General features: G+C 39.8%; 1 protein-coding gene across 1 annotated transcript; it reads left to right on the forward strand.

The window, feature by feature from the left end:
* On the forward strand, positions 1 to 20,184 carry IL20RA (interleukin 20 receptor subunit alpha; the record flags this gene model as incomplete). The annotated part of the gene is made up of 7 exons (XM_079532877.1): positions 1 to 88; positions 12,418 to 12,547; positions 14,239 to 14,417; positions 15,021 to 15,193; positions 16,304 to 16,448; positions 16,977 to 17,116; positions 19,255 to 20,184. The coding sequence occupies 7 exons, from the start codon at positions 1 to 3 to the stop codon at positions 20,182 to 20,184; spliced, it is 1,785 nt and encodes a 594-aa protein (XP_079389003.1).
* Between the last annotated feature and the right edge of the window lie 4,435 nt (positions 20,185 to 24,619).

The raw sequence follows: 24,619 nt of genomic DNA on the forward strand, positions 1-24,619 counted from the left end.
ATGGGCACCCGCCAGCCGCGGCGGGGGGCGGCTTGGCTGCCGCTGTTGCTGCCGCTGCTCCTGCTGCCCCCCCCCGCGGCGCACACAGGTGAGCTGGGGTGAGATGCGATGCGATGGGTTCGGCGAATTTTGTTTTGTTTGTGGTTTTTTTGTTTGTTTGTTTGTTTGTTTTTTAAATCACTTTGCATCGGTTCAATTTCCATATTTCTGTCCTCTAATATTTAGGTGGGAGAAGAGTGCCGTGTGTTTCTTTAAGGCTCCTTCATCTTCGCTATGACTGTGCTGGAATTAGGTTTTACAACTCTGTGTGTTTTCTGAATGCTAATTTACTTTCAGTTATAATTTGACAGCATGCTCTTGGAGTATTTCTTGCTCTATACTTTGCGTTAATTCCCTTAATACTTCTAGTATCTTCCTTTGTGCTTGACAGCCACCAGCCCTCAGGGTCCCACCTGAGCAGTAAGAGACAGGTTACAGCATGGGGCGTGCTGAGTTTTGGCAAAGTTCTGCTCTGCGTGCCAGTCCCGGCTGTGCCTCCCAACAGAGCAGAGCAGTGCCCCCGTAGCAGCCTAGGTCAGAGCAGCACAGGGGGGAGCAGGAGAGGAGTGGTGGCTGGAACGAGTGAGCGAGCAGTCTGGTTAGCAAGGACTTGGGCAGAAGCAGAGATGTCACCAGGTGAGAATAAGCTCATACACCTAAGCTGCTGAATGTATGCCTGTGGTGGGGCACTGCTGCTGCCAGAAGCACCTCACGGGATTTCTTTGTTATATCCCTCCAGTATATACAATGCAAGGCATTAAGGAGATTAGCAGAGCTTCTAAGAAGGCTGTGGTCTTTGTGCTCTGGCTGTCTTCTGCAAATATTACTGCCCAAGCTAAGTATGTGAGGATGATCTTCCCATCTAAATTCACAGCAAAGCTTCCAGATCTGATGAGAGCTGGGCTGTATTAAGGGCATTCTTTGTCCCAGCTCTTGAGCATTACTGAGAAAAGTTTCAATTAGCTTATTTGACAGACTATTCTGTTATGCATCAGTTGTCTGGCTCTCAGGGAGAGCCACGCGTTCCTCCCATAGGGCCAGTTTCCTTCCAGGCAGCTGACCATGCTGTGCTTATCTTGTCGGTGTCTGCTGAGCACTGGGTCAAGTATTTGGAAAATTTCTATGACTTCCAGAGAAGGTTTAGAAAAATGTCAAGGGGGATGAGTTGGCTTTGGGTAGTAGCTTTACAAGGCAGGAGGGAAATATCTTGCACAGTCCTGAGTTTTAGCTAGACCTCTTCTCTTGGTGTGCAAGGCAGTAAAAGTTGTATTAATACATTCTGTCAGGATTTTGCTAGTAACGGAGAAAAAAAACCAACACATGAGGTGCTGATCCATCGTAGCAGCTCTTCCGCTCTCTTTCACCAGTGAGGTTATAGGTACATCAATCTCCTTTGGGTCTTTTCCTCCAACAGAACAAACCTGGGTTGCCAGTCACCAGCAGAGGCAATCCTGCAAATGCCACAGCTGTCCAAAGGCTGGGTCTGGTGCTGTTCTAGGAGCAGGGGCCAGGTGCTGTGGCAAGCAGTCTGACAGCAGCACTTCACAGACCTGGGTTCCTGCATCTGGCAGGGTCTGTACTGTGCATGTTCTTTGGGAGTCTGCTATTTAGTTAATCTGCAAACAAATTAACAAGCATAAAGCCTTTTATGGTGTGTTATTGGATACAGTCCTAGCCTTACTTGTGTATGTTAACTGTTCTCTGGGTCTCTGAAAGTTAGGTACTGCTGTCTGGGGCTGTGTGCCTACCTCACAGGTAACTTTGCAGTGCACACTTACTACTGTACTTCATTGGGTTTTTACAAATTAGTGCTTCATTCACTGCTAAAAATCTGTGCTGTAGTACTAATGCATAAGCATGGAAAATGGAAAATGAAGTTAAAAACAAAGGAAAATCCATTGTTTAATTAACAGGATCAGGAGATGCAGCAGTTTCTCTTTACACATCAGTTTAGCAATTTTTTTTCCAGCAGCTCACAAGGTTAGGGAAGGAAGGCTGGGATTCTTGAAAGCAATAGAATGTCATTCTAAGAATTTACCAAACTCTATCTTAAGTCCTTCCATATACTTCGAGATGAGGTTTCCTTAACCATGTTTTTCTGTAGTTAGAGAAACCATTATATCTATCTTAGTAGATATAAACTTATTCTGTACTGTAAAAACAGAAATATTGTGCTGAACTTCAGGCACGTTTGCTATTTCCATTCAGATGAGGCACGTGATTCTCTGGAAGCAGATCTCTCATTCCTTGCACTTACTCTACTTTTCTCCACGTTGGGAAGCGTTCTTAGCATTGGGTTTCTCTTGGATGAAGCCGACCTGGAAGGAGTGTTCCATGAGTCCATCTAATGCGGGTACAGCTAGTACAGTCTTAAAAGGAAAAAATAATGGAATAAGTCTAGAAAAGATTCTTTTTTTTCAATATTGATATTTCCATGTAAGAAATCTACTTGTACTGGCTTGCTTTATTCACCAATGTAGACATAGCTGTAGATGCAATTGAGTTGGTAGGTGGCTGTACCAATTATCTTATGGTAGGATATTGAAAGCTTCCCTCTTTTAATGTTCTCTAATCGTTGCATAAATTACTTGGTCTGCACTGAGACATGTAGTTTAATTTGCTTCTTTCTTCTTCCGCTTTATCATGGCATGTATTTTATTTTTACTAAAAAATATGTCTGCATATTGAGAAGCAGTCATCCCTTTAAGCAGATTTTTCTTTCACAGTCACTAGAATGCTGAAACATACAAAACATCTCTTTTAATAAAGGAATTATTCTGGGAAATACAAAATAAAAGGATTGGATCACAGTACGGGCCCTGCAGTTAAGCTATGGAGCTTGAGATTCGGAATCTTGCTTCTGTCCAAGCATTGTATTTTATCCTGTGAAAGCCATCCAAAAGGCGGGCAATGTTCCAACACTAATCTGCTTCTTTTCCTCCTCACCTACACACAGTAAATCGCTGAGAAGGCGTGCACCAAATCTGAATTTTTGAAGGAAGGGCAGAAAAGAAAAGCCGATCTCAAAGTTCAACAGTGCAGAGATGTTTATGCACTGACACAGGTGATCTAAGGTGTATTTTGGATCTGAGAAAAGGCTGATCTGTTATGCATACACAGCCAGTAAGTATTAGCTGAGGTATTAAACAGCAGACTGAAGTGTCTGATATTTCATATTAAAGGCATGCAGTATGTGTGTTATGCACAGGCTGATTATCCTGTGGATGTGCTCTGTGATGTCTTTGTGCTGTGAAGCTTCACTACTAATAGTGGAATTGTATGGAAAGGCTGAGCTTTGTGTTCTGCAGAAAGAATTTTGGTGTCCTTTATTTTTGTGTTCTGTTATTTCTGTTTCTCTGCAGCGTGAAGGAGAGAAGAACAAATACAACATAGCGATAATTAAAAGGATATGTTGGCTGAAAGCAGACTACAATATATGAAGGAGTATTGTGACCATACATTTGAAAAACTCACCCTTATTTTCTCACCTGTGACCTGCTGTCTCTGGTCAGGCTGTTTCAGATAATGCCACAGTCTGTGCCCTATGTGTTGGCTCTGCTTACAATTTCCACAATTTCAAATTCTTATTGCCTGTTAATTAAGGGTGTAAATAGTGAGAGTAGGTAATTCATCCCATAGAGAAATTTGAATGCTGTTGGGAAGCTGGGATTAAAGCCCAAAATTTATATATGTTTTGCAGTTCCCAGTGTTACCAGTGAGGTTCACCTCACTAGCTTATAATCTTATCCTTCCTTCACAGTTGTTCTCTAGCAGCTTTTGTATTTTTAATTCCAAGACAAGCAAGTGGTTAGTATTACTCAAGTCATTTGTATTTGTGTGGTGTGGTTTCTGTTTGTTTTTGTAGTTGTGGCTTGTACAAATTGATTTTTACTGATTGATTTCTCTCCAAGATTTGGTGTTGTCTACAACTAGAAGATTAGTAGCTGAGGTCATCCTTTGTAACCCAAACAAGATCTTTGTTTAAGAAGTTGAGATTTGTAGAAGCCTGAATTTTGGAAATCAAGTCTATCTGTAGATAAAAATGACTTTTCATTAGAAAGCTGTATTTAAACAGCACATCTGTTTGTGCTTTGTTCTTTGTGTACTAGTAATTTACGGAGTTTTTATCCACTGCTCATCATATTTTGAAGAGTACAATTAAATTAGATGGAGCAGAAAGACATGGCAGTGGGATGTGGGGCTGGAGATATAGGGCAGTTTACATATGAATAGATGAAATAAGCTCTGCCTCTTTCTCATGGAAAATAGATGACTGAAGGGGACTATGTTCATCTGTTTTTTTCCTGGCTAGCTGGCTAACTTAAAGAGTATTTTAAGGTACAGGAAGGGACAGGAGAAATACCATAGTTTCCCCTACTTTATTGCCCAGCATTTTGAGTTACATCTCAGATGGCAGCTGAGCTGTTATTCAGCCTCCCATTTTTCACTTCCTTTTCTGTGATGGAAATCCAAACATGTCCAAAAAAGAGTTATGAAAAGAATGTTGCTTTAGGAGAGGGAAAGAGGTTACCCAGGTTTATGTATTTGAGCTTAATCACACTCCATGCTCAGAAGCTCTGTGGTGAAAGGAGGTACTTTATTTCATAGTAGACTTGTAAGGGCTGGAGAGAGCAGTAAGGCTAATATTTATTATTTCATGTGGTTCGGTTTTTGGCTTTCCTTGTACTTTCAGGAGATATATCAATATCCTGCTGTTAGGGTGTACTGAATCAGAATAGTAATGTGCAGGATGTGGTTCAGAAACACTAAAACTATGCCTAGAGAGGGCTGAGACACATATAATTGCTGGCAGCTTTTTCACATTGTGAGAAGGTAGTGGACAGACAGAAGTAGAGCTGTGTGACTCCTCAGGTGTGAATCAACCTGTAGCAGTCAAACATGATCGACAGCGAACTTCTCCATCAGCACAGTCCATGGGCAGGAAAAACATACATGTGTATGCTCTTCCACTGAACTTCAGAAATGAAACACTGTCCCTTGGATCCAGCTGTGTGTTGCCACCTTGAATAGTATTTCTGAGGCTTTCCTAAGTTGTAAAAGAAGTAGATGATTACACTGAATGACTTCCTCTGTACAGCGAAGTCACTTTGGACCTGTAGACGGGGTAAACAAGGCAGAAAATCATGTCTGGTGTTTTTAACAGAAAATACTTGCGAAGTCCAGGAAAGACACTAAAAATAATCCCATACCTATTATTAAATGACACTGTCTTGTTCACATCTGAACTTACCGTGGGAGCACTCTGAACAGTCATACAGTGCCTCGAAACACACCAGTGTGTACCTCAGAGATTAGCAGAAATGGGCAGATACCCCAGAAAACCTTCCGTTCTTGTGAGTTCTCTACAAGCACTAGCTTCTGAAAGGCACAAGAGATGAGGTAGTGCCAGCATGCTGGGTGCGTTAGCCCTGCCTCGCAGCTCTCTGATGCAGAAGGAAGTGCTTAGCCTTTTAGAGCTAGCTTTCCCTCAGAAGTGAGGGCTTTTCTTCCACTGACATCACATTCAATCTCTTGTCTAGGGGAAAACGTAGATTCAGAAAATAACATTTCACTAATTCAGATTTCAAGAAAAACAAAGCCTCTTGTCTAGACAAGCTGTTGGTAGGTTGGAGAGCAAGGAACAACAGCCTTTAGGAATAAATAAAATCTTAATCATTCTAAATGAACAGCCACTATCTTATAGATATAAGCACTAAATAGTGGCTCAGTTTATGTAATATATACTTTCTGAAAGGGTACGTTAGGATTGCAACACGTTGTGTCAGAATTCAGCTGATAACTCTGACACAGCATTAGTTTTACAACATTCCTTTTCAAAAAGAAATTTACTTAACCCTTGCATTTTGAAAAGCGTAAAAAGTCAGAAATATTTGAATTAAGCACTCATTTTCTTGGCTGCTGGGTTGTAGTTGGTCTAATAAGCAGATGTTTTTCATACTAAATATGTTCTCAGGAGAAAAGAAAATCCTCAAACATTAGGCAGTTTGGCTATTTTTAATATATAATTTCAAAACATCTCTGTTGAAAAGCAAATGAGCTTTTAAAATTAACAGTTATTTTTGATAGAAAAGTACTTCTGCATTTCAAACTTAATAAAATATCGTTCAAGTATTTTTCATTTTTGTAAAAAAAAGAAAAAAAACCCACACACCTCTGATGAGTGATGATTCTCAAAGTCATAATGGGGTTATGAGTAATCTTAGAATTTCTATCAACTTGTTTCATTCCAATATTGATCACTTAAAATTAATAGAAAACATGCAGTAACTTTCTCCTATTTGACTGCATCAGGGGCATATTTTTGCAGTAAGACATTGTTGGGTAATATGAGCTCTACCCTTGCACTTGCAAACTTTCAAAGTGGTGGGGAAGAAGCACTTGGGTCTCTGGAACATGGCAAGGCAGGCCACACCTTGTATTGGCACCCTCTTTTCATCCTACCCTCACTCGTTTTCCAGGTGATCTGCTCAGTTTCACCTGATTCCAATGGCAGCCTGCCTATTTTCTTCTCAAACAAATCCACATACCTGGGTCTTGTCGCTCACATTTTCCCACCTCTTCTGCCATTATTTCTGCTTTTCTGTCTGCTCCACCATCTCAATTTCATTTAGTCCAATGACACTGTTTCTGTCCCCATCTTTCTCTCCCTTTTCCACATACCCCTTATGAAGAGGTTGTTACTGATGGGTTTGATTCCTCTTCTGGGAGGGTAAGAGTTTGCTCTGTGGTTACCTCTCAAGCACTGTTATGGTTACAACAGGAAATCACCTCCACAGTCCTCCTCCAATTCCCATCACCACTGAAGTAAAAGAGCTTCACTAGCCCAACTTCATGTGCAGAAGTCCCAGAGCTCCAGCACCCACCAAGAGAAAGGTAGGGATGCTTCAGTGACTCCTGCCTGCCTCTTCCTCCTCACTATACAATCTGTTGAATTCCAGAAAAGAGCTCATAAGAATCAGCACAGAGAAAATCTTTCAGGCTGACTTTGTTAAACAAACAAACAAAAAAGTTCACTCATCTCTTTTAATTGTTGTAAAGATGACTAATATCAGGCAGTGACATTTGCTAACGTGTATTCCTGGCTCTATGGGGTTTCCCTTCCTCTCTGTAACTTCTGAGCTCCCGTTTTGGCTCAGTTCCCCTGTTTACTATCTCATGCACTCCCTCGCATTCCTGCATGGCCAGTGTCAGCTTGCTTCAGACTGTAGATATGCCACAAAAGACAGTCATAGCGCTCTGCTAGCAAATACTACTAAACATTATGTCAGCGGACACTTGTTCTGAGTACAGCCATTTTTATAATATACTTAAATGTGTTTGAGGCAGTATTTTTCATTTCAACCAATGTATTCATCTAAGCAGATGAGCTGGAGGAAGAAAAAAAAGAGTATGAATTCAGCAGCAGAGAAGGAGCAAGCAAGATTGCACAAGAATTTGGTGGAAGTCACCCATAGCTGAACAGAAAGACAGGGCAGTGTGTTACAGCACAGCCAGGAGTGAACATCTGGTGTGCTCCATTGCTCCTACTTTACTTGGTATTTCACTGGTGGTTCTGATGCCAGTGAAAAGGTGAATCAGGAACTTGGCATCTCTGAATGTCTGCTCCCTTGTGGACATGTGCAAGTTGGATTAGATCAAGGGCTCTGAAGTGGCAGCTGCAAATCACAAGGCATGGGGAGTGAATGTCCATTGTGATACCCTTAATCACAGCGCCTGAGGCAAAGGAGCCGCTACCATCAGAGGTGGTCCCAAGGGCCACTTCTGCATAGGAAAATGCAAAAGCAATTGAAGCCAAAGTCTTCTCTGTCATTGTCAGAAGAGGAGTTCTTCATTTGTAGAGAATAAATTGATAAGGGAGGAGTACCTGCTTTTTACTGCCATAGGTATTGGAAAAAGCTGTGTTGAAGTAAGACTTAAGACTCTCCTTTCTGTTTCAATTCTTTTCACATCTCTCACTGACTTAAATTACATTGAATACTTGTCTAGAGAAATGCTCCAGCTTTCTAAGTCATTTTATTTTGTTGGAAAATTTGGTGGGAGAGCCATCCTCATGGCCATGACACAATAAAATACAACAGGTGATCATTTGTATTGAGAGCAGCACAAACACCAGTACTGAAACAATACACGTTTCTGTGGCAACAGCTCAGTTTTCAGTGGTTATTTGTCTTCTCCCCATCCTATAACTTTAAAAAAACCAATCTATATGTTTGTGTATTTATGTATTTTTATACTTTGCAGCTGCTAGGTTGTCTAAATCAAGAGACATGTTAACAAATGTGTTCACAGTGAGAGAGCTGAGGCAGCTGTATTTGTCCTGCAACACTGACATTAAGCACAGCCATTTATCACTGAATTAGGCAACACTGCCTCCGTAGACAGAAAGCAGACACACTGAGCAGATAATAGTTACAACTGGAAATTACATGTGCTTCTATTTGTGTAGGTGTGCACACACATATTCAGGTGTGTACAGATAGACGTGGCTGTACCCGAAACCAAGGTTTGAGCACTAACAACTTGAGCAAGGCACGAACATGGTGCTGAGCTGCATGCACTTAAAACCAACCGCATTTCTCAACCCAGCAGGCACTTTCACAGAGAGAGGATGAGGCACCTGCTGTGAAGTCCTTTACTCATGTGAATAGTCTCACTGACGTCAGTGGGCTTTTTCACTCACATGTGAAGGTGTTTTCAGGCTAAGTCATATCTGTTTTGAAGAGCCTCGCAGTAGTGTATTCTAAGATCAGGAATTGGCTCTTCAGTGCGGTGGTGAAATTTACAAGCCTATATTACTACATTCTTTCCAGCCCAGGTGTGCAAAGAATTATAAAGATATGAAGAACACCATTGCTCAAGGTTTGATTTACAGTATTTCCAAACATGGTAATAAGAGCTCCAGGTTTTTTTTTGCATCCAATAAATAAATAAAGGAAATTATTTCATTATACTGGAAAGTGATGACAGCCATTGCAGACTATCTATGAGGCAGGCTGAACCTAGAAAAGCACATTGCGTGACTGATTTGTGCTCTCATGTAGGCCACTGTAAACTGAAAACATGTGACATCCATGCTATTAATCCATTAATGGAAAGAAAATTGGAGTATGGTGGGTTATATTTTGTTTAGAGATGAGATACTGAAATAAGCAGCTGATAACTTTGGGAGATGCAAGCTATGTCTACACTCTATTTTATGCACATGCCTCCTGATATTACAGAGCATCATGGAGACATGAAGGAGTTCTTTCTTAGCTCTTCTCATAGAAATAGTGGAGTATGGCAGTTTTATTCCTGTTTTACAGATGCAGAATTGAGAAATAAAAAACATGCCTTGTTTATCCACAGGGCAAGCAGATGCACCTACAAAAAACACATATAGAAAGTAAATCTCTTCCATAGCAGCTGATGGAAAGTTAACGGTCTCTGTCCCTCTGCTCCCAAATCACATTGAACTTGGGGTAAATTGGAGTGTGTTTGCAGTGTGATAGTGCTTTAGATCTTGTAAAGATAGAGCCTGTGGGTTCTGTTGGCTGAGATTGGCTCATCTACTGCAGTCAGTGTTTCTGTTTTGAAACTTCATTTACCACATCAGAAGCCACGTTAGGCAGAGATAAAATTGAAAAAAAAAATAATAAAAAACACATGTTACTAGTTTAAAAATGTTCGAGTGTAACACATAAGTTCATGACTCCTGCTACTTTAAAATGTGCTTAAGGAATATAAATGTTTTTATTCAAGGTTGGGCAAATGTCAAAAGGTGCAGGTACACAAAACCATTTAGAAAACCAGAGGAAGAAATTCGCTTTGTTTGTGATGAGCTGGCTGGTTCCATTCACTGACCATGCATTAGCCCCACATTTTATAAAACTTTAAAAGAAAAAAAGTGTGAAATGTGAGCCGACAGGGAAGGCTTCAGCTGTCTTCTACTCAACTCAGATATAACACTGGCTAATTTTTTATGAGGCTTATCAAAACAGGCCTGGTAGTGACCTTAAGATCCCACCTGTCCCACTACCCTTAGGCAGAACCAGCTGTGTTGTCTGGCAGATAGCACCCTGAGCTGCCCTTTGAAACATCCAGAACCCTCCAGATAGTCAGCCTCGTGTGTTCTCTTCTGCCCATCAGGCATTTCTGCTGGGACTTCTTTCTATCTGAAACTGAACTTCCTTTCTTCTTTTCCTTGTTCATGGATGACATGGAGGATAAACTGTCCCTTCATGTAAAGACTTGCAGCGTTGCCCCAGCTCCCTGACAAGGTCTATCTCTGGTAAGTTCACTGTCAAAGAAGCAGAGATGGGGGCTGATCAGCATGGCTGCCATCTCCAGGGCAGGGAGGGAGAGGCATCTGCATTGGTCCATCCTAACCAGAGAGAGGAACCAGTGTGTGTGGGGGGGGGAGGGGGGCAGTGCTCACTGGCTCTTTTGCTTGTAATTAATGCAAAGCAGATGCCTCCCTCAGAGAGTCTGAGTTACCAGAGACATATCTCTTCCTCTTCTGCTGCTAGTTTGGGATTTTTTAATCTTGGCTGTGGGGGTTTTCAGACCCTTCACTATGTACTTTATTTTATTCTTAATTCTCTCCTTGTTGGTCTTTCAGGTTTTACCTCAGTGCTTTTTAATGAGAAGCTTTTTATACCTTTGGTTCCCCTCAACCTAAGAAATAAATCCATTTTCTATATCCTCCTGTTTGGGAATTGCAACAGAAAGTTTATTTGTGCTTCAGTACTTCCCCTGCTGTCTACACAGATTTCCCAGTTGCCTTCTCCAGGATTTGGTCAGGGCTGTGTCACTTCTGTTTTTTTCCCTTCTTGTTCCTACAATTGATGTCTTCCCTGTAGTCTTATCAACAGTACTGCAGGGATTTGGTACAAATGATGAAATTTGATGCGTGGATGATTTCTTGCAATCTATATAATACTGATTTTGGTTTGTTCTTCTTCGTAGTTTGCACATTAATTAATTAATTAATTAATTGTTTCTCCACTGAACAAATGTTGCCAACTTTAGGATGTTTATTGGGCAGCTTCATGCTGACATTTGGAATAGTTTCACCTAGAGCAGGGAGGTTGTGGAGGACATTTATTTTGGTGGAAAGTAAAACTTTATTTTCTAGGTTATCTCCCGCTTGGAAGAAAATGTTAGAGTAAAGCAAATGCCGAAACCTTCTTGGAAGCCTCTTTCTGCTGCTTTTACATCCTCTGGCATCTCAAACTTTTTGATTTCATTAATTGAACCTGTAATTTGAGCCCTTGTGAGATTACAGTCATTGGGCATTTCTGTGTCCAGGACTTTCTACATACCATTTGGTAAATAAGTAAGCTTGCCCTAAGGATTGTGCTTGACAAGATTCATTCTCCAGAAAAAAAAAGAAGAAAAAAAAAGAAATTGAAAGTCACTGAATACCGGCAAAGATCTAGGGAATAAAAGAGAGCAACATTAGAAACACTCTCCATAAACAGGTTTATGGAAAGCTGAAGATAGAGATGCAGGCATATACTGAAGTTTCTTTTGAACATTAATATGCAAACATATTGGCTTGGAAAACCCAGGATTTCTACCATGACAATTTTAAATATTTGGCCTTTACAGAACAGCTTTTTCTGACTGTTTCAAAGACAACTACAAAAGAGTCAGTTAATCAGGAAAATGGTGGTGATTTTTACTTATAAAAGCAGCTATGTGTTACACATGGTATGTTATATGCAATTCATACAAGAGAATGAACACTTTAGTAATAGTGAAATATATCGCCAAGAAAATAATAAGATCTGCTTAAGGTCAAAGTCTGTTCATTCAGATAGGTTCCCACTGTTCATGTTAATGTGTTGTATTTCCTCCTTTCTTTGTCACTTTTTGTTATCTTAAAAACTCAAATTGCATCTCTGGAGGAAGAAGGTTCTGAAAAGTCCTGAAAGACCACAGATGCACTTTTTCTCTTCCTTATTATGATCTCGTGGCCACTTGCACAAGAAGCTGCTCCCCAGCAGCTGCAGCTTCAGGATTGCTCTCAGGGCTGCTCGAAGTTGCTGGGAATTGGCTCGCAGCTTGAAGCTTGGGATTCTGTCCCAGCCCCAAATTCCTCTGCCTTGCAAGTAATTTAGCAATGTGAACATAGGAAACTGGGCTCTGAAGAGTCCTCAGACTTGCTTGCTTTGCTCATTTATGGTTCAAAGAACCATAATTTAGATGAGTGACATACCAGTAAGTGTTTGCTTTTTGGCTTAATCGAGAATAAAGGCAGTATGTAGCAGTTTATGGCTTATTTAAAAAATAAGCTCCTGTTTGGTTAACTTTGAAGTATATGAATCTGCACATTCTTAGTGTATATTGTTCCTTTCTTATTTTCTTTCTCAGGAGAGTTGTATTGTTCTTTGCCCAACCCTAGGAATGTTCATTTTGAATCTACAAACATGAAGAATGTCCTTCACTGGTTAGCACCAGAAGGTACAGGAGATGGAGTACTCTACAATGTGAAATATTCAGTGTAAGTTGGCTTCTTTATTGTATCCTTCACTGTTGTTTTTTTTTTTAGCATTTTAAATTTTTTAAAAAAAATCTTCCTGCAAGATAGGGCTGCTAAAAAGTAAAGAAAGAAGAACTAAAGCATAGCTTAGATTTAAGCAATATAGTTTTTAACTTTTACTTCTGGTACTGCTTACTTCAGATCCAGTTAAAAAAAATTGATACGGAAACTCTTCCTATGAAATGAGCGTAGGATGTAACCTGAAGCTTTCAGGGCATTCGACTAAGGAAGCTAAGGAATAAGCAGGGACAGTGCTGTGAATTGGCATCATAGTTGCCTTCTATATATGCTTGAATGGATCTGAGGATGTAGTATTTAAAGGAATATTGTAAGCAGACACAGTTTCATCAGTCTTTTCTAACAGACTCAACACCCACAGGTTTATTTCAATCCCCAAAGCTTCTCCAGTTTGGGTGTCAATCTGATGAAGTTTTCAAGTATTATAAACAACCAAGTAACATGATCAGAAACGGAGCTTGACTCTTCGTAGGATATCAAGGAATGTGAGTGAAGACCAGAATCCATTTCCTTCATTGCCACCAAGAGAGCGCTAGGTCATTGTAAGAACAGTATTGGAAGTTTAACTTATAAATAGGTGTAGTTCTGTGGACATGGATGTTACCGTGCTCCTAGTCTTATCCCAGTCTGGTAGCTTTTTCATGACACTAAAACAAATTTAGATCCAGAAGTTTCCTGCAACTTGTACTGATTTAGCAGTTAGAGTGTGCAACCTTGTTTCCCAGATCTTGCCATCTGTGCTAGCAGAGGAGTATCACAGTCCACATCCCTCGGAAAGGCAAGATAGGCAAGATTTCTTGACTGTAAAGAAATGAACAATAATCATATAGAAGATAAAAAAACTCAGAGAGTGTTAGCTGTGCTGACTACAGGTCAGCAGTAGAGTAGTCATAGTTATGGGCCATCTTTCACACAGAATACAAAAATGCTCATCTGTATCTCCAGTTAGCTAGAAAAGCAAGACTTTGAAAATGCAGTTGTGTAGATGCTGCCACATTCCCTTATTAATTAGCAGCTAAATTGGGATTCTTCTTAGCATAATGTGAATTTGAGGAGTGGGAGCTCCTGAGAAAATCCAGGCATACATTTTCCAAGGAAACTTGGATTTCTTCTGCTTGTGCTTAAGATCAGTACTGAAGCATTACTGTAGCGTGTTAATGCTGCTGCTTCAACAAGAAGGATTTTGAAATGCATCATATTACAGATGGAGTCTTTATATTAAACAAGAAAAAAAAAGTGACCAACAGCTTAGCACACATCTTTACGCAGCAGAAAGAGCCACTGGCTATTCTACAGAACATTTTGTCATTACATAGTTACCTTGACTCAGTTCTCATAAGTTTAAGCCAAAGCTGTGGAGACTGAAATTGAGAGTTCCATGTAAGCTAATGTGGTATTGCTAACATCCCAGTTACCTATTGCCATTTTTTAAAAGGACCTACACTGGTTTATTTTTCATTGAAAATTCATGTTTTTATCTCAGCTGAATTTGGGAATTCCTTGAAATAGCACATTTCTGCAAAACAGGCAAACTGTTCTATCAGCTTGATCATCATTTCTTTGTATATAATCAGGTGAATGATACAATGTCAAGAACATTTGTACAGCTCCCTTCTCTTTCTCTTTCAACACAGATATGGTGTTGGCAAATGGATTAGGAAGCCAGAATGCAGGAATATCAGTACAACATGGTGTGACCTCTCCAGTGAGACTGCTGACCATGAAGAGCAATACTATGCGAGTGTGAAAGCCTTCCTAAAAGGGAAGTGCTCTAACTGGATAGAGACAACACGATTTAACCCTCTTACAGACAGTAAGGAAAGCTAATCACAAAGCCAGGTGTTCACGGCCTTAGTTTATACTGTGTGCTCAGACTGCATCCTCATAGTATGCAATATTTTAATGTATGCTTAGATTTTTTTGCTGCTGTTTGAGATTTATGCTGCTAGTAGCAGTAATTGAAGTCATTGTAATTTGTAATTTTTTGTAATAAATCTTTACTCAAAGGGAAAAAAGGGCATGGCACATATACTTTATGAAGAACTCTGATTTTGAAAAGGCCCTATTAAACCAAACAGTAATTGTACTCTAAAGCATCATATCTCTTATCTGTACCAGATAATCTGACAATATACTGGTAATTCAGCTTGTTTTAGCAAATTGAGTTTCGATGTTGCACATTCTGCAAAGTCACAGAACTTCCTAGGCAAAATTCCAAGTCAGTGTTAAGCTTCTTACTGTGAAGTTTCAGTTACTTATGTGGAAGATATTTTTATATCACTATAAATAAATTGTTCAAGGTTCTGTTTAGACTACCCAAAATATTACAAAAATTTAATATGATTCCCTTCAAGAAGTTGCACAGTCAAATCTTCTGATTCATGTAACTATTTCTTATAAGTTTTTATTTTTCCAGCTAAAATTGGCCCACCTATGGTAAATGTGTCTTCTACCGAGAAATCTATTTCAATCACACTGACTGTTCCTGAGAAGTGGAGAAGTCCTGATGGCGAATCTATATCTCTGCTTCAAGTATATCCTGGCCTGCAATACAACGTGTCTGTCCTCAAGAAAAAGACAAAGAAACGAGTAAGCTCTGATAATGCTACAGAACTTTACCTATTAAGTCTGTGCACTGTGCACTGTAACACCAAGAACTGAAATAGGGCTCATAATATGACAGGAATCGTAGGATCATTGTCCATCTTTCTGTGTCAGGCAGACCAAAACTGGATGCACTGCTCTAGATGTGGTCTGATGAGCACTGAGTGGAGGGGCATAATCCCTTCCCAGCACCTACAGAATCTTCTCCTTTTGACACAGCCCAGGATGCTATTGACCTCCTTTGCTGCAAGGGCGCATTGCTTGCTCATGTTCACCTTTCTGCCTATCCCAGCCCTCTTCAGCAGAGTCTCTCCTCAGCCAGTCAGGCTCACCACACATCACAACAAAGTGCATCCTTTGCCACCACATCTGAAAGTCTTCATTCATCTCTCTCTCCAGATTTAAATTCCATAAGGGAGTAATTTTCACCAAAAACAGAGTAGATAAGGAGGCAGTTAGTGATTATTCACAAAAATATCCATTCTTCTCCTCCTGTCCTCCAGACACAACACCTATCTAGCAAATGTCTGAATTTCCAGAAAAGAGGAGAAAGGGTCTTACACCAAAACAGTCCCCTTCTGTCAAAGGTATATTAAAATGCTGAGATTAGCATTAGCTTGACAAAGAGCAGTTACTTTGAATTCCAAGACCTACATAAAAACTTATTTTATGGCTCCTAACTTTACCAGAACATCCAAATTTGAAAGATTTTCAGAACCTGTATCACGTGCCTTTCATTTGCCTACACATCAGGAAGGGGCTAGTGTGGTATTTTATCTCTACTGCAACATCAGCATGAGAACGTGGGCTGGTGATGATACGTGATCCTACTTCACATAAACTGTGACGTTGTGCAGTAGTAGTAGAAGGGTGATTGAATGGGAGATAAAATATTCAGAGATTATGTGACATAATGAAGACGTTGAGTTTTGATTGCATTAGGAAAAAAAAATGGATACAGCTGGCAGTTATTGGAGCATTATTATTTATTTCGGGAAATGTGTTCTCGTGACACATTTTATCTGTAACATTTTTACCTTTCTGTATGTGAGGAGTTAAAGAGGAAAGACAGACTTTTTTGTATGTATCTTCTAGTGGTTTTTCTCCATCAGCAACAGCAGCTTGGTTGTGCCCTGGTTAGAACCTGGAACAGCTTACTGTGTCAGTGCGCAGATCCATGTCACTACACCTCTTCTACACAGTGGGTTTTCCAAAGAACACTGCATTTCTACTTTGAAAGGTATGTGTAAGCTGGCAAATTACAGAGTTAGAGAAAATGGTGAATGAGTTTGTAATTTTTTCTGTCTATTCTCTCTCTGTAGATTCACACTATTGAACTTACTTTTGACTTTAAAACATAGTTGGGTCCTGCTGACTGAAAGATAAGACAGTACCTTTGAAAAAAAGGCTCTGCATTGCTTGAGTCTCAATGAATGAGATCTTTTTTTTTCTCCTTGAATGATGCTTGGGAGTGACAGAGCTGGGACAATCTGAGGGGGTAGAAACTAGCAACAGGAGAGCAAGAGGGAGGGATTGTTACTTATTTTTACAGTTTTTACTTTTTTTTATAGTTTAATTTATTATTTGGACTGAAATAATAAAAGATTGTTCTGTAGCACTTTTTTTTCCCTGATTTCCTGTAAATTCCTGTTTTATTTAAAATATTTGCATCCCATGTCCCAAAGAGCAATATGGTAAATGTGAGTGTTACTATCTGAATACATTATGAAGTTAAGCAGTACAACAAAAACTTTTGCTTTGTTAACAGATAAAACAACAGATGAGACTATAACAGTTGTATTTGGATACATTCTGCCTATCGTGCTAGCTGTCCTTTTCACTTCAGTGGCATGCTGCTGTGTGCACAGGTACATTCATGTCAGCAAACAGAAGCATCCAACAAGCCTGGTATGTATTCTTTGTTGCCGGATGATGCTGCCAGCTTTGGATCTCACAGCAGAGTTGTGCGTTTTCCAGGAGGAAACCAAGGCTAACTGCAAATGAAATCTCTAGTTGCCACTCTGGTCAATTATAAAACAGAGGAATAACTCCAGTTAGCAACTGTGACTAGATATGAGAAGATGACCAAGGGTAACAAAGATTAGAATAGATCTGTTTGCTTGGGAAGGTTCAGTGCCACAGGCAAGGTCTGAGATGAACTGAGGCAGATTCTGTAGGAAGTCAGCACTCCTGAAATGCATTCAGAAAGAAGCACAGAAGAGAGTTAGTGAACAAAAAGTTGAAATCAGAAACTAGAAGAGGAAGTAATTCAGCAGTGCAGAATCACCTTGATATTTTCTTGGATCATTACTAGGTGCTGCCACATTTTCCCATGTATTTGGGAAGATTTTAGCACAGAAAGGTTATTTAATCTGAATTTCAAGAGTTTGTTCATATACTGGATTCTGTTTTTTTGCATCCAGTAAATTACCAACAAGCAAATTCTGTTATTTTTACTCCCCAGAGACACTTTCTATGTAAAAGTATTTGCAGATTTCTTAGAACCACTCTTTAAAGTTGGTTAAATTTTGGAAGGAACACATGAAGTTTACGAAACGTTATCTGTTTCCATCCAATAAGCCCAATGAAATTTTTTTACAGCTATCTATCTGTAAACAAGTTGCTCAATCACAAAAGTGCAGTTGATGAGCTCTGATGTTAATCCAGTCTGCACGACACGGTGTGGTGGGAGGTATAAGGGAGGTAGTTTCAACCCTTTGATCTTTCTAAAGAAATCCAGAGCAGCAGAGATGATAGAAGTGTTTTCAGATGGACTGACTGGTTCTTGAAGGGGTCAGAAGGAAGTAGCAGAGCAGCTGCTGCTGCAGTGTAGTCAGGCATGTGCCAAAACACCTGCAACTGACAAGGTGCCAGCTTTTCCTGGGGTACAGGACATGGTAGGGGGAGATAGCAGTTTGCCACAGTTTGGAAAGCTAGAAGGACAAAGGTCCACAGCCAGAGGACTACTTAAAAAGAAATTCCCGCTCAAAAGTAGACTAAACTCCAACTCCAGGAGTCTTTTCTCTTATAGCATTGTGTTGTTTTTGTGGGTCTTTGGGAAATTTTGTTGGGATTTTTTTGCATCCAGTGAACTTTATGTTCAGTTTGAAAGCTTCAGTTTTACTTCTGCACCTCTTAATTCAGCTCATGTAAAGATAATGAATGAATATGGAACTACTGTTTTAGCGATGGGTTTTGCTTCTCCCAGTCTACAGACTATTCCACACAGCCATCCCTTGTGGTCACAGGGAGGCAGAATAAGCAATTTGGTTTGGTCTGGCACTTCTGACCCGGGGAGTCTTTCAGACTACGTAGATTAGTGGTTTTAGTCCTCCATTCAAGTTTGAAATGTTGAAGTGCAGCTTTTCATGGCTGTTATTCTATTGAATTTTCTTTTAATGTCTGCTATACAGTGCTTCTATCTGCTATCTATGCTAGAAATACTAGTCATTTCAAAAAGATTGTATACTGTTGTTTATTTAACTAGATCATTTATTGCAGTCATAAATTCAGCCTGTGAGCAAACGCAGAGTGCAGGTTCTGTACACTGCTGTATTTTCCCTCTCTGAGAGGAAACTTGGTATTATTTAATCCTCTGTAAGTCGCACCTTAGCATGGTAACCAACTGTGTGGGATGTGGTTTTGACTGCACTTCCTCTTTGCTGGTTAAAGAGAGTGGAATAGATTTCTGTAGTCTGTGACCCACGTGCAGTTCCGATGTTTTCTCAGTCACTTGATTTTGTGCTGGTGGAAACAAAACCAGAATTTTGACAGAATTGTTCTAACCATTATTTTGGCATGGAGAAGATGAGAAAAAGGAAATTAGAGCTGATCATAATATACTTTTACTTCTGACAGAACAACAAAAGCAGAGCATTTTAACAATCTTACAGGTATACATGATGAACTTCCTTTTTCCCTGAACTGAATTATTCACTCCTAATATGGTCTAAGAAAGCCTCATCTTTTAAAAACAGGCAGTAGTGTAAGAGGAAGCAATATGGTATTTTTATTATACTTAAATCAAAATACTTTTTGCTTTCCAGGTATGGCACTATACTGATAAATGCAAGGAAAAGGTTTTTATACCCTGTGAAAAAATAGTGGTCAACCTTATCACAGTTAATGTGGATGAGCACAGACCGTCTCAGGAATCCATTCATCCATCAGAAATGAAAAGCCCCCGTTATTATACTGTTTACAGTGGCACTGAAGGGAGAGATCTGTCTCCAAAAGAAGTGCTGGAAATAAAATACTTGCTGGATATTTCTCATGAAGAGATTTCACAAGAAGAGGATATTTTAGCTGAGGGGGACAAAACTGGAACAAAGAATGACCAGCCTAGAACAAAGAATACTTTGAGACAAAAAAATGGAGGGACTGTAGAGTATGAACTCAGCGTAAGGGCTGAAGACTTCGGTCCTGGCCAAAACCTAGAAGAACTCAGTCTGAAAGAGAAGACTTCTGCACCCGGGGAACTAGGTGAGCCACAGACTGCTTTGGGAAACTTAGTTAATTTTAATACAGGAAAGGCATATTGCCCCCAACTGGAGGTGAGGGCAGCAGACCCTTCTTTGGGACAGGAATTAGAGGAACTTAAACTGAAGATGGCTGATGCAGTGGATGAATTGCTAGGTAAGACCTGCATCAACTTGGTGGACTCAGATGATGAAAAATCTGGGCAGACATCTTATCATTGGCTGGGAAAAATAGCACATGGTGTCACAGAGAATGAGAGTGAACAGACCATACTGGTAGACTGGGACCCACACACTGGCGGATTGTATATTCCTACTTGGTTCAGTGTTGAAAATGAGGTGTGTAAAGGAGTATTTAAGTGTGATGTTCCTAACAAAGAGGGAATTTTGTCCAGACTGTATGAGAAACAGGTATCTGAAGAACCGTCTGAGGACCAAGGAATGTATCTGCTGCAATTTCAGGAACAATGGGGACTGCATGTAGAAATGGAAGACTGAACAAAGATTTTCTAGAATACTGTAAACCACAAAACCCTGTTTACTTTACCAGAGAGAATGGTGGACTCAGCAGAGGAAACATATCTTAATGTATTGGAAGTTTTTAGAACCGTCACAGTTGAACAACTTATTCATGATATTTATAACAACTTCCAGGTATGATATTGGTGATTTCAACTCCCATTATATACCTCTCTGGTAAAATATAATGGTTGTGAGATTATCTTCTTTTTAAAAAATAAAAATAAAAATCTCTGTAAAAAGGGTGCATATTGTAATTGCTACTAAAGCAAAATATTTTGGTTTGAAAGCTGTTATTTTTAGCAATAAAAAGCAACAGTATGATATTTTGCTGGGATGTGCCACGTATCTTGACACAACATAGCCTTTTTTATGTCTCATTCCTGCTAGTTTTAATGGGTGCAGTTGATTTTTTGTGGAAGTAAAGGGCACCTCCAATATATGGTTTCTTTGTTTTATCTACATTCTATTTAGTGAGGACATTCTAGTCTTTTTTTTTTCATGAAAGACTCAACTGGAATGCACGGTCACTTCCCTACTGCTGCTCAGATACACATCCAACAAAATTTCTTCTAGCAGGTACAGATGCAGGTTCAGAAAACGTGGCGGAGAAGGTGGCAAGCACTAGTCATATTTTACTCTGAGGGAAAATGTGGTGTGGGGGAATTTAGTAATACACCTGCAGTCTTACTGGATGGCCTGTGCCTCACCCAGCCTTAGCCACTAGCAGTATAGAAGCTGTTTCATGATGAAATGACTCACGTCCTGCAAGTGACTGTTCCTCCCTAGTGACTTTAATGGCAGGCTAGCATGACTAGCTCAAATGGAGAAGTCTGCTCTAGGCTCACCAGTGCTTTTCCAGGTACATCCCACTTAACACAGCAGACCCAGAAAGCGTCCTGGTGAGCTTTCTTTTCCTATCTGATGTTCAAAACAGGACTTTCAATACAAGTTCACTTTTTATCCACATTCTGTAATATTTACTTAGGATAGTAAAATTACCAGACATTCTAGAAATTACCTACTGAGGCAGGTGACACTTCCTTTCAAAGCCTGTTGGACCCTCTTTTCCTTAACATACTTTTTTTTTCTTTAGAACACCAGAGTAAATCACAATAATGATATATTTCGTTTTCAAGGAGAAACAACAAAAGAGAAAACTTTTCTGTTGTGTTTAATACTCATAACCTCCAATACATGGTGTAATTTTGAAGGAAGAAATTTAGCAATATCTTTTTTTATTCCAGTAATTTATTTGCTGCAGGGCTTTGGCTTTTTCTTTGAGTATTCATCCTCCGGAATATCTTAGTTGCAGTCATAGATTTTAAAACAAGAAATGACAGTCAAACATTTCACACTGATGACTACTGATGTAAAAAAAAAACCCAAAACCAAAAAAAAAAAAACCTCTCAACTGTCTTTATAATAAGGATATATATTTTGCAGCAATGTTACATCTAAATGCTTATATCATGTATTTCTCTTTTGAGAGATTCACAGAGGAAGGTCACAGCTCAGGGTGGAATAAGAAAATAGTTGGAGAGTGTCATCTGAGAAGCTGGGAAAAGGACAGAATTTCTACTGTTACACACCAGCTTCATTAAGCCATCCAAAATAGTCCCACTATTTCCTAAAGGTTTCTTAACTAACCTCTGGGATCACAGTCTTCCACTTGTCTTCTGTGATATGGGCATTTGTTTTTTTCCTCCCAATGAATAACTTCCTTTTCTTTTCCTATAGCCCACTGAATTTTATTCACTTATTCCTGTCCTAAGATCAATTAATTGTTCATCTTGTATGTCTTTCATAAAGAAGAGCGAAGATGCTCCAACTCCCCTACTAGTTTGTTTCTGCTGCCAACCAACATTCCTTGAAAAGGAAGGCATCTTTATTTTTGGTTTGCATTTTCTCTGGTTTTATTTGCCAGCTGTTGGTGTGTGCAACAAACTTTGCCCCAATAGTTGTGCAAAGACACATACCACGATCATGTCACTGCTGATTAAATTTGAGAACTTGATAAATAAATCATACAACTTCATTTCATCCAGTTCTTTGGTCATTTAATCCTCTTCCTGCACATATAATTGTAAAAAAATTGTTAAAAAAACCTTCCACTTATAGTTCAGTTGCGTAGCAATTAATTTCTCTCTTGCACTTGAAAAAAGGCATCACCTTCGTAGCTAACGTTAATTGTGATCATAATATATGGTATTGAGATTCTTGTAATCAAGCTGCATTTTCAGGATAAAATTTCATGATAAATAAGTTTGCAGATGACACAAATTTGAGTGGCAATATCAAGCTGCCTGTCAGGCTAGAGGAAAAGGATGCCATGCAGAGGAACCTGGATGGTATTGAGAGGTAGGCCCATGCCAATCTAATGAAGTTCAACAAGGCCAAGTCAAGGTTCTGCATCTGGGACAGGACGATCCCAAGAGCCAAGTACAGACTGGACAGAGAATTGCTCAAGAGCAGCCCTGATCTGGGGGTGTTGACTGATGAAAGACTCAACATGAGCCAACAATGCATGCTTTCAGCCCAGAAGGCCAACCATATCCTGGGCTGCATCAAAAGAAATGTGACCAGCAGGTCAAGGGAAGTGATTCTGCCTTTCTACTCTGCTCTCATCAGACCCTACCTGGAGTGTTGTGTCCAGTTCTGGGGCCCTCAACACAAGAAGGTCATCGAGCTGTTGGAGTGGGTCCACAAGAGAGCCATAAAGAAGAAGAGAGGACTTGACCACCTTCCCCATGGGGAAGGGCTGAGAGAGTTGTGGCTCTTCAACCTGGGGAAGAGAGCACTGCAGGAGGACCTTATAGCGGCTTTCCAGTACCTGAAGGGGCCCTACGGGAAAGCTGGGAAAGGACTTTTTTTTGAATGCCAGGACAAGGGGAGATGGCTTTAAACTGGAAGAGGATAGGTTTAGATCATATATTAGAAAGAAAATGGGAGGGTGATGAGACATTGGAACAGGTTGCCTGGAGAGGTTGTGGATGTCCCCTCCTTGAAGGCTTTCAAGGCCAGGCTGGATGGGGCTTTATCAAGCTGGTCTAGAGGGAGGTGTCCCTTTCTATAGCAGAGGGATTGGAACTAGATGTTCTTAAAGGTCACTTCCAACCCATTCTATGATTCAGTGGTGAATTTATGTTTCAAAATAGTAGCTAATTTCTGGGCAAATATATTTGCAATGCATTTTTTGCTTCCTTTTAATATTAATTTGTTTTGTTTTATGCAAGCAGTTCTTGTTTGTTTTCATAAGATATACTTTCAAAGTTTTCTCAAGATAATCACAACTGGGAAAAAAAAGAAGGGGAAAAGTGTTAATAACTTTCTTTTATACGCAAATAATTTATCTAGTTACTTAGCCAAGTTCTTTAGCCAAGTTCTGGAATTGATTAGAAAGGAAAACATGCATTAATTTCGAGCAATACTATAGCAGTAGACTGTTGAGAGCATTTTTATTACCCTCAAGGACATTCATGTTTTGCCTTAAAACTTTCAAATTATATGCAGCTGGTCAGGTATGGTAGCTTCAGCAAGTCAAACAGTCAGCAAGTAACAAAATACTTCCACATCAAACTCTTACTCTACCTACAGATTTCAAACAACAGGGTTGATTTCAAACAACTATTAATCACATAGAAGATCCGAGCAGTAAGAGAACTGATGCTTTCTCAGTCTTTAATACTTCATTAAACTTTGGTTAGCCACATTTAATGGACTCAACGCAGCCAAAAGCAAGGTTATATATATAGACTATACTAAAACACAAGCCTACCTATAGCCTTAAAGTCTATGATTTTGGAAACAATGTGGGAGGTTATTAGAACTAAGTAATAGTGCATTGAGTACAAAAGAACATACACTTCTTAAGCACAACAGCAACAAAAACAGCACTTTACCTCTGTTTGTACAGTTGATGTGGCCACTACTAGAAAAATAGCATCCAGTGTACAAACTAAGCAAAGTCATGAAGATAGAAGGTAAATGCTGCAATGGAGGTCTAGCATTGCACTTTTGAACTTGAAAAACAGGAAGTCTAGCTATCAAAAATGAGTTCTAATGGTGATGAAACTGATAGCTAGGTGTGGGCACACACCATTTTGGAAAAGGAACTGTAATTGTAAATGTGGCTTGCTGCCTACAATTCAGAGGGAGTGACAGGGTTCTCGAAGGAGTGACTGAAACAGGCATCTGAGCACAGGATACAACTGTGGTCTGACTTACAGCAGCTCTGGAAAAATTACTGCACAAAGAGAACATGCTGATGGAAAAATACAAACATGGCTTGCAAAAATACAGCTTGAGCTGTGCACATAGTACAACACTGACTGCAGACTGAGAACCCATACAGTGTGGGAAGTTAGCCAGATGAGGAAAACATGATAACTGCCTAATACAAGATGCAGGATAA

This window comes from Tetrao urogallus (genome assembly GCF_951394365.1).
Source record: "Tetrao urogallus genome assembly, chromosome: 2".
Lineage (NCBI taxonomy): Eukaryota > Metazoa > Chordata > Aves > Galliformes > Phasianidae > Tetrao > Tetrao urogallus.